Below are 10,862 nucleotides of genomic sequence, written 5' to 3'. Positions count from 1 at the left end.
TGGGGGAAATACAGCACTTTGCAGTTTTGTTAGTCATCGTTTTGGACATCAGGTCAGCCTAATTTTATTGAAGTGATGCTTTAAATGTTATGTAATAAAATGTTGTTTTATTGTTAAGAGCTGATGAAGACCAGTGGGGCGTAGTAGTCATCCAAAGGGGTTGTCTGGTACTTTGATATTGATGGCCTATCTTTAGGTTAGGTAGTAAATACCAGATCCGTGGGGGTGAGTCATCCAGGTCCCCCACTAATCAGCTGTTCCCAGAGCTGGCTTTATGTGCTTAGTTGTGGAGTAGAACAGCACAGCTTCGTCAACTGCATAGTAGCTGCAGCGGGGTACTGCGGTTCCACCCCAATTTATTTGAATGTGAATGTGCAGTACTCGCCCACGACCACTATACAGTTGATGGAGCTGTGCTGTTCTGCACCACAACTAAGCACATAAAGCCAGCACTGGGAACAGCTGATCGGTGGGGGTGCCGCATGTTGCACCACCACCAATCTGGTATTTACTACCTATCCTAAGGATTAAAGTACCGGACAACCCCTTTAAATATTAAAGAGGAGAATGTGGAAACAGACACACAAGAAAGCATATTTAACTTGTAGAGCAGCTCAGACAAATGGTTACAGAAGCTCACGAACAGACCTTTGCGTTACTGACAATCAGAGCAACATAAATGTATTTTTAAGTTAAAATAAAACAACTTTCTATGACTTTGTGCAACTTTTTTACAAGACATGTATTTGTTATATTCATATAGTCATTTGGTTCTGTTGATCTTGTTCAGGAGTCAACATATCTACAATCAGTGTCTTCTCTATATCGACTAGTTCATAGAGCGGAAAAGTCTTCATTTGTTAGAAGGCCGTGATGCCTCCCACTTCTGGGCAATGAGAATGTGTGGACAGAGGTATGTCTGAGTAATAGCATGTGGTGTGCATCCAGATCAGGTTCTCTGACAAGACACCTCACAACATTGGTCTAGTCATGTAATACTGCTCAAATGTTATGAAAATCATAGAACCTAAAGCTTATGTGTCCAAAAACACGGTTACGTTACTTCACCTCGGCGTTTTCTCCTCCTGTTTTTTGTCAATTTAGATCTTAGCTAAAATGGCTCATACCTGTCATCTTCTTTACAACAAATGTCAAAATCCAAGGTAGAACTTGTTCATGGTTTCTTTCCATCTGCACAAGCATTTTTACGGCACAGTCTAAAATCTCCTCATTCCCTCATGTAGATCCATGCTTCAGGATAAACAGGGACCTAGCATGGTCTAGAGGACATGCTCCGAGCTGCTATCGGGGTACTCAAAGCTGTGTTGGCGTTCACTCAGGGTGATTTGCTCTGTGGTACTGCTGCCCATCTTCTCATGATACCATGTGCTTTCACTGTTTCGTGACTTTCCGGCACCATTGTTACAGCTATCGACCAATTTGTGTTTTTCACAGATGCTTCCGAGTCCGGCTCTAGGGGTTTGGCTGTTTGTATGTTTGTATTCCTCTTCAATATCTTTACCAAGTTTCCAAAGTTTCCATTTTTTCAGAAGCTCGTACTGGACCTGTGGGTGGATAGATTGAGCGACTGTTAAAGAAGGCAGACAAAAAAAAGGAACATATATCACTTGCCTTGTGCTAGCCTCCTCACAAATCAATTGTGTAGTAGACTGCATGCAATCCAGCACTACTATGTCTGTACTGGTATTATATGTGCTGTCTTTTCAGTATCTGTCTTCTCATATTTCGCTATGGAGGGTATGATCTTCAAAATCCTTGTACATTTTCTCTGCTTTACATATTATAAAAATATATATGTTGTATATGTAAAAATATTTAACACTCTAGATTTTGGGGAGGTAATGGTAATACTAGCATCTGGCAAACATATAGAAAAATTTAAGAAGCTCTCCCATCAAAACTTTTATCCTCTTAAAGGGAATCTGTCATCCCTTTTTCGAATATGAACTGCTGGCACCGACATCAGGGGCTTATCTACAGCATTCTGTAATGCTGTAGATAAGCCCCCGATGTAACCTGAAAGATAAGAAAAAAGAGTTAGATTATACTCACCGGGGGGGGGGGGGGGCGGTCCGGTCCGATGGGTGTCGCGGTCCGGTCCGGCGCCTCCCATCTTCATACGATGCTGTCCTCTTCTTTGTTGCCTGTCGTGGCTCCGGCGCAGGCGCACTGCTCTGGCCTGTTGAGAGCAGATCAGAGCCCTGCAGTGTGCAAGCGCCGGGAGAGGTCCGGCGCCTGCACACTGCAGTATTCTGCTCTGCCCTCAACAGGGCAGTGCAGTGCGCCTGCGCCGGAGCCACGACAGGAAGGAAAGAAGAGGACCGCATCGTATGAAGATGGGAGTCGCCGGACCGCGACACCCATCGGACCGAACCGAAAGCCGGGGTGAGTATAATCTACCTCTTTTTTCTTATCTTTCAGGTTACATTGGGGCTTATCTACAGCATTTTGCACTCCTGAAAAGATGGACACTGCTGAACAGAGACCAGATTGAGACCAGAGTAACTCTGATTCATCATTATAGTGAGTGCCTCTCTCGGGGGGGGGGGGTTTCATCTGAATCATGTCACTCAGAGATTAAGATGGAAACCCCGATGTAAGTGCTTAGCGTAGAGCGCCGGATAAATGTGATCCCAAATACTATTTAAAATGTACCCAACAAAAGCTTCAACTCAATCCACAAAAAATCAAGTCCCCATCATCTGTAGTATAGTATAGTTTATTACTATTATTTATGTATTATTGCATTCTGTGCAAGCTGGGGTGTGGCCTCCCTCTTCTGAGCTGGACATTGTTTGTAAGGCTTCCCCATACTGGTGTTCCACTGGTTGGGCCCAGTCCTTTTGTCTACCCTTATTCGCACCATGACACATGGTAAGGTTTTTAATATTAGACAGTGTAGGACTGTCCCAATCAGAGTTACCTTGTCGTGGTAGGATGGCTTTTATGATATTTTTTTTTATCAAAAAAGGATTACTAAAAAGTCTGTGTAATTTAAATGTACTTTTTACTTTTTATTTACTTAGTTACAGCAGGGTTTTTGCTCATTTTTTCTCTTGTAGGTTTTATATGTTTTGTGGCCAATGTGAACATGCGTTTATGTTCTGCATGTGTACTAACTCAAGTCAAGCTCAATTTTTGTGTTTTTTTCTTTGTATTATTGCATTCTGTGCAAGCCGGGGTGTGGCCTCCCTCTCCTGAGCTGGAAATTGTATATAAGGCTTCCCCAGACTGGTGTTCCACTGGTTGGAACCCTGTCCTTTTGTCTGCCCTTATTCACACACTAAGGTCAACATTGACACATCTTAAGGTTTTTAATTTTAGACAGTGTAGGGTTTTTGCTCATTTTTTCTCTTGTAGGTTTTGTATAGTTTATAGTGGTAGTATAAAGGCTCTGGATAAGCGTTATAGCTCCTTGCCCACAAAAAGAAATTCATCAAATTTTGCATTCCCATATCCAAATGCCCCCTCACTTCTGAGCCTCAGTGTGCCCAAACCACATTTAGCACCCACATGTTTGGCATTTCTGTAGCAATGACAGACTGTTTAATTTACAGGTGTGTGTCTCAAGAACCATGAGCTGGGCACCACAACATACTGGGCACTACAATATACTGGTGACTACAATGTACTCGTCCTAGTAACTGCAACATACTGGTCACTGCAATGGAAGTTTGCAATTTTCACTCAGCAACATCCATTGCTGCATGTTTCTGGAAAACAATCGTGGAGTAAAAATCGTCACTACATCTGTAAATACATTCCCAAATGGGTATAATTTCCAAAATGGGATCACTTGAGGGGGGATTCTGCTCTTCTAGCACTTTGGGGCTTTGTATATGGAGTCTGCAAACTATTCTACCAAAATCTGTTCTCCAGAAGGAAAATAGCGCTCCATCACTTCTGAGTCTCACCTTATGGCTAAGCAGTACTATACAGCCAGATATGGGGTATTCCCCATTCAGCAGAAATTGTGGGACAAAGTTTTACCAGTTTCCCAATGTGAAAATGTGAAATTTGGGGTTAAAAAAAAATTTTGGTGGTAAAAATGTCATTATTTTTTCTTCACTTCCCAATGGTATAAAATTCTGTGACACACCTGTTGTGTCAATATGATCACTGAACCCGTAGATGAATTTATTGAGAGGTGTAGTTTGAAAAATGAGGTCATTTATAGGGAATTCTGCTGTTTTGGCACCTCAGGGGCTCTACCAATGTGACATGGCACCGGACCCTCAAACCAGTTCAGCAACATCTTCTTCCCTTCTAAGCTTTGCACTGTGCCTGAAAAGTAGTTTTTTACCACATAAGGAGTATTTGTGTACTCACGAGAAATTGTACAAGTTTCCAAACTGGAGTCACTTGTGGGGGGTTTCCAATGTTTAGGCACATCAGGGGCTCTCCAAATGTGACATGACACTCACAAAACATTCCATCCATATCTGCATTCCAAAATGTCACTCCATCCTTTCTGAGCCCTGCCGTGCGCCCAAACAGTAGTTTCTCCCCACATATGGGGTATCTGCATACTCAAGTGAAATTGCACAACAAATTTTGAGGTCCATTTTCTCTTGTTACCCTTGTCATTCTTTTTTTATTTTCACCGCTCAACATTGTAAACTTCTAGGGGGTTCAAGGTACCTACTACACATCTAAATAAGTTCCTTGAAGCCTCTAGTTTCTAAAATGGGTTCACTTGTAGGGAATTTCCACTTTTTAGGCACATCAGGAGCACTCCAAACTCAACATAGAGTCGACTTATGATTCCAGTAAATATTGCATTCAAAAAGTCAAATGGTGCTCGTTCCTTTCCGAGCCCTGCGCCCAAACAGTAGTTTACCTCCACATATTGAGTATTGGTGTACTCAGGAGAAATTGAACAACAAATTGTACGGTGCAATTTCTCCTGTTACCCTTGTGAAAATCCAAAATGTGGGGGCTAAAAAACATTTGTGTGAAAAATGTGATTTTTTTTTATTTTCACAGCTCCACATTATAAACTTCTATGATCAAGATGCTCAACACACAACTATATGCGTTCCCTGAGGGGACTAGTTTCCAAAATAGTGTCATTTGTGAACGGTTTCCACTGTTTAGGCACATCAGGGTTTTCTAAGTGCAATATGGCGCTCGCTAATTATTCCAGCAAATTTTACATTCAAAAAGTCAAATGGCGCGCCTTACCTTCTGAGCTCAGACGTACGCCAAAATAGTAGTTTTCCCTGCATATGGGGTATCGGTATACTCAGGATAAATTTAACAACAAATTGTATGGTGCAATTTCACGTTATCTTTGTGAAAATCCTAAATTTGGGGCTAAAAATAATTTTCGGGTGAAAAATGTGATATTTTTATTTTCACGGTTCAACGTAAGAAACTACTGTGAAGCACCTAGGGGTTCAAGGTGCCCGCCACACATCTAAAAAAGTTTCTTGAGGGGTCTAGTTTCCAAACTTGGGTCAGTTGTGGAGGGTTTCCACTGTTTATGCACATCAGGAGCGCTCCAAACACGACATGGCGTCTGCTCTCTATTCCAGCCAATTTTGCATTCAAAAAGTCAAACGGTGCTACATTCCTTCCAAGCCCAAGGTGTGTGCCCAAACAGTGGTTTACCCCCACTTATGGGGTATAAGTGTACTCAGGAGAAATTGCACAACAAATTTTGGGGTCTATTTTCTCCTGTTATCATTGTGAAAATAAAAAATGTTGTGAAAAAAGTTAAATGTTATTTTTTTCTTCCACATTCCATTAATTCCTCTGAAGCACCTGAAAGGATTAATAAACTTCTTGAATGTGGTTTTGAGCACCTTGAGGAGTGCAGCTTTTAGAATGGTGTCACTTTTGGGTATTCTCTATTATATAGGTCCCTCAAAGTCACTTTAAATGTGACGTGATCCCTAAAAAAATGGTTTTGTAAGTTTTGTTGATGGGAAATCGCTGGTCAACTTTTAACCCTTATAACTTCCTAACAAAAAAAAATTATGTTTCAAAAACTGTGCTGCTGTAAAGTAGATGTGTGGGAAATGTTATTTATTAACTATTTTGTGTGATGTAACACACATATTTAACCCCTTTCTGACAGTGGACGTACTATCCCATCCATGTGCCCTGGGACTTACTGCCTATGGACGGGATAGTACATCATTAGCGTCGTGAGCGCGGCTGATCGCAGCCGGGTGTCATTAAGTGCCAGAAGCCATCACAGACCGCTCCCGGCACTTTAACCCCCGAAGCTGGCACAGGGGCTGACAGCTGCTCTGCCTTTCTATTGGAGACCCCGCGGCATGATGCGGGGTCCCGATCGCTGCCATGGAGACCCAATGTCGTCATGACGACATCCGAGTCTCCAGAACTGAGAGACTTCCTGTCATGCGCCGTCATCACGGCGCATGACAGGAAGTCTCTCAGGTCAGTGTAAAATGCATGCAGCACTGACAGCTTCTACAGCATGCAGATCTGCATGCTATAGAAGCGATCAGCCTGCATAAAATGAGTGTCCCATAGTGGGACAGAGTGTAAACGTAAGACTGAAATAAAAAAACTATAAATAATTGTAAAAATATTTTTAAAAATAATAATAAAAAAATCAATATTTAATCTGTCAATAAATATTTGAATAAAAAAAATCTAAACAATAAAAGTACACATATTTAGTATCGCCGCATCCGTAACGACCCGACCTATAAAACTGTCTCATTAGTTAACCCCTTTAGTGAATACCATAAAAAAAGACAAAAAAACAATGCTTTTTCATCATACCACCGAGCAAAAAGTGGAATAACACGCGATCAAAAAGACGGATATAAATAAACTTGGTACCGCTGAAAACGTCATCTTGTCATGCAAAAAACAAGCCCCCATACAGCATCATCAGCAAAAAAAAATAAAAAAGTTATAGCTCTCAGAATAAAGCGATGCAAAAATAATTATTTTTTATATAAAATAGTTTTTATTGTATAAAAGCGCCAAAACATCAAAAAAGATATAAATGAGGTATCGCTGTAATCGTACCGACCCGAAAAATAAAAACGCTTTATCAATTTTACCGCACATGGAACGGTGTAAACGCCCCCCCTAAAGAAATTCATGAATTGTTGGTTTTTGCTCATTCTGTCTAACAAAAATTGGAATAGAAAGCGATCAAAAATGTCATGTGCCTGAAAATGGTACCAGTGAAAACATCAACTCGTCCCGCAAAAACAAGACCTCACATGAATTTGTGGGCCAAAATATGGAAAAATTATTGCTCTCAAAATGTGATGATGCAAAAACTATTTTTGTAATAAAAAGCGTCTTTTAGAGTGTGACAGCTGCCAAACATAAAAACCCACTATAACACCTCTTTCACACGTCCTGATATTTCCGGTACCGGAGATGTCAGTGTCCGTGTGCGCAATACTTGCGGCACACGTGTGGCATGTGTGTGCTGCATCAGTACAACACGGACGGACAACAGGGAAGAAGCGTTGCAGTAAGCGCTGCTCCCCGGCACTGGGTGCTGAACATGGCTCTCATCATTCTCCCCTGCCCTGCCAGTGATCGGCACGAGCAGGGAAGAATGATGAGAGTTACATTTAACCCCTTAACGACCGCCGGTACACCTTTTAACGGCAACAGTTAAGGGTACTTAAACCACAGTGCCGCTTTTTAATGGCGCTGAAGTTTAAGATTATAGCGCCCCCCAGCGTTGGAATTTCTCCGGGGTCTCAGTTGCCGGGGGTAGGCGATACCCCAGAGAACATGATTCGGGTCGGTTTTTACAGACCCCTGTGTTGCGATCGCCGTTATTAATGGTGTAACGGCGCCCGCAAAAAAAAAGTCTGATTTTCAATTTAATTTCTCTCTCCTCTGATGTGATCGCACATCAGAGGAGAGAGAAATAGGGTCCTCCGGTCCCCCAATCACCCTTCAGGTAGCTCCGTTGTCCCTACAGGCCCCCCTGAAATCCCCCGAGCTGCCGGCTTCTTCTTCCGGGAGAAAATGGCGGGCGCATGCCCATCAGCACCCAGCAACAATAGATTTTCCCTATTGGTTCATTTTGATAACTGTGATAGACCCTATCACAGTGCTCAATAGCAAATCAAACCCCCTTTTATCACCCCCTTAGTTAGGGAAAAATAATAAACTAAAAAAAGTATTTATTTCCATTTTCCCATTAGGGTTAGCGTTGGGTTAAAGTGAGTTGGGCTAAAGTTAGGGATAGGGTTGGGGCTAAAGTTAGGGTAAGGGTTGGGGCTAAAGTTAGGGTAAGGGTTGGGGCTAAGGTTAGGGTTGAGGCTAGAGTTGGGGGTTAGGGTTGGTATTAGGGTTAGGTTTGGGATTAGGGTTAGGGTTGGGATTAGAGTTAGGGTTGGGATTAGGGTTAGGGTTGGGATTAGGGTTAGGGGTGTGTTAGGGTTAGGTTTGTTGTTAGGGTTATGGTTAGGGCTGGGATTAGGGTTAGGGGTGTGTTGGGGTTAGGATTGGAGTTAGAATTGGGGGGTTTCCACTGTTTAGGCACATCAGGGACTCTCCAAACGCAACATGGCATCTGATCTCAATTCCAGCCAATTTTGCGTTGAAAAAGTAAAACGGCGCTCCTTCTCTTACGAGCTCTGCCATGTGCCAAAACAGTGGTTTACACCCACATATCAGGTATCAGCGTACTCAGGACAAATTGCAAAAGAACTTGAGGGGTCCAATTTCTCATGTTACCTTTGGGAAATTAAACAATTGGGGGCAAAAAGATCACATTTGTAAAAGAATATGATTTTTTATTTTTACGGCTGTACGTTATAAACTTCTTTGAAGCACTTGTGGGTTCAAAGTGCTCACCACACATCTAAATGCGTTCCTAAGGGGGTCTAGTTTCCAAAATGGTGTCACTTGTGGGCAGTTTCCACTTTTTAGGCACATCAGGGGCTTTCCAAACGCGGCATGGCGTCCAATCTCAATTCCAGCCAATTTTGCATTGAAAAGTTAAACGGCGCTCCTTCCCTTCCGAGCTCTGCCATGCGCCCAAACAGTGGTTTACCTACATATATGGAGTATCAGCGTACTCAGGATAAATTGTACAACAACTTTTGGGGTCCAATTTCTCCTGTTACCCTTGGTAAAATAAAAAAATTTGCATCTGAAGTAAATTTTTTGTGAAAAAAGTTAAATGTTCATTTTTTTAACATTCCAAAAATTTTGGTGAAGCACCTGAAGGGTTAATAAACGTCTTGAATGTGGTTTTGAGCACCTTCAGGGGTGCAGTTTTTAGAATGGTGTCACTTTTGGGTATTTTCTATCATATAGACCCCCCAAAGTGACTTCAAATGTGATGTGGTCCCAAAAAATAGTGTAAATATGAGAAATCGCTGGTCAACTTTTAACCCTTATAACTTCCTAACATAAAAAATTTTAGTTCCAAAATTGTGCTGATGTAAAGTAAACATATGGGAAATGTTAATTATTAAGTTTGTTGTGTGCCATATCTGTTATTTAAGGGCATGAAAATTGAAATTTGGAAAATTGCAAAATTTTCAAAATTTTCTCCAAATTTCCGTTTTTTTTCACAAATAAATGCAAGTCATATTGAAGAAATTGTACCACTATCATGAAATACAACATGTCACGAGAAAACAATCTCAGAATCACCCGGATTCGTTGAAATGCCCCAGAGCTATTGCCTCATAAAGTGACAGTGGTCAGAATTGTAAAAATTGGCCTGGTTAGAAAAGGTGAAAACAGGCTGTGGTAAAGAGGTTAAGGGGTACTATCTCTAAAATAAAGGAATACATTTGTGACCTTCTCAGCTCAGCATCTTTATGTAGAAGTACATCACTTACCCATCACTTAGAACCATTTTTGCATACAGTAGTGGGGCTGGGGGCCATGTATGCATATTTACATGCCTGATAAGGCCAAGCCTCCCCCCCATATCTCCTCTCATTATTATATGTGTTTGCTCCATTATTGAGGCTGCTCTCTCCAAGTCCCACATCTGTACAAATCTTCCATTAAAGCTTGGCTCAAGATTGTGTTTACAGATAGACAATGATTTACATATCTTCTCTATAAATAAAGATGCAGATGTCCTGAGCAGGAAGCAGGAGTCCGCGCCGCAAAGTGGAGGCCATGGACAATTATCACAACGAACGTATCACTGAATTTACAGAAAATACACATATGGCATGCATACAGTATGTAGTGTATGAGCATGCAGTGGAGCGTGCCCATTGGAATCCTCTGTGCAGCCAAGTCTTTGGGCACCCAGCTTTCAGGAAGCAGCCCTACTAATATGTAACCCTCAGGATAATGAAAATATTTGCCTTTTTGTACTAATCTTAGTGCACGAAGATTAATTGCAAGGTGCCAGAATGATTTCTAATTTTATAACATTTTTATTTACTTTGTTCAAGTTTTCTCTGCAATGTTTAGTTTTGCAAGTAAGTAGATTAATAGATCTGTAAGGACAAACTTTACTGAAAATTGAAAATGTAGATTTGTGTTAAACCCTATTTTCTTCGTGTCATAAAGCCTCAAGAACTCACTGATTTGTCACAATGAAAAAATCACCAGTGAACACACCATTGTCAAGGTACTCATACACATTAAATGTGTTAGAACTCGTCTAATGTGTATGGGGGTCTCCAGACTCTACTCTAACATCATCAGCAGGTCTCCATGCATATTGGGTAGTTGGCCGCTAATGCTGAAAGCAGGATTAAGTAATTAACATTTACACTGTGTCTGTTTCGCTGCTCATTTTCAATGGCTCTGGACAAGGGGCTAACGAGCTATGCCTGAAGTTTTGGCTTTCACTTGACTTCAAAGAGGCAGTCTGGGCTTTGGACAAAAGTCTGTAGGACTTTCTG

At 41.5% G+C, this 10,862-nt stretch overlaps 1 protein-coding gene across 2 annotated transcripts in view; it reads right to left on the bottom strand.

Moving 5' to 3' along the window:
• Window positions 1-582: 582 nt before the first annotated feature.
• GCGR (glucagon receptor) overlaps window positions 583-10,862 on the bottom strand; it is a 141,310-nt gene continuing 131,030 nt past the window's right edge. For both annotated transcript variants that reach the window (XM_073588194.1, XM_073588195.1), the window contains exon 14: window positions 583-1,565. In XM_073588194.1, coding sequence (XP_073444295.1) covers window positions 1,281-1,565 — 285 coding nt within the window. In that variant the 3' untranslated portion in view covers window positions 583-1,280. The remainder of the gene's footprint in view (window positions 1,566-10,862) is intronic.

This window comes from Dendrobates tinctorius, unplaced genomic scaffold (genome assembly GCF_039654945.1).
Source record: "Dendrobates tinctorius isolate UK_male_01 unplaced genomic scaffold, ASM3965494v1 ptg000103l, whole genome shotgun sequence".
Taxonomy (NCBI): Eukaryota; Metazoa; Chordata; class Amphibia; order Anura; family Dendrobatidae; genus Dendrobates; species Dendrobates tinctorius.
The sequence above is the reverse complement of the archived record's forward strand: the minus strand, read 5'-3'. Positions and strand labels throughout refer to the sequence as shown.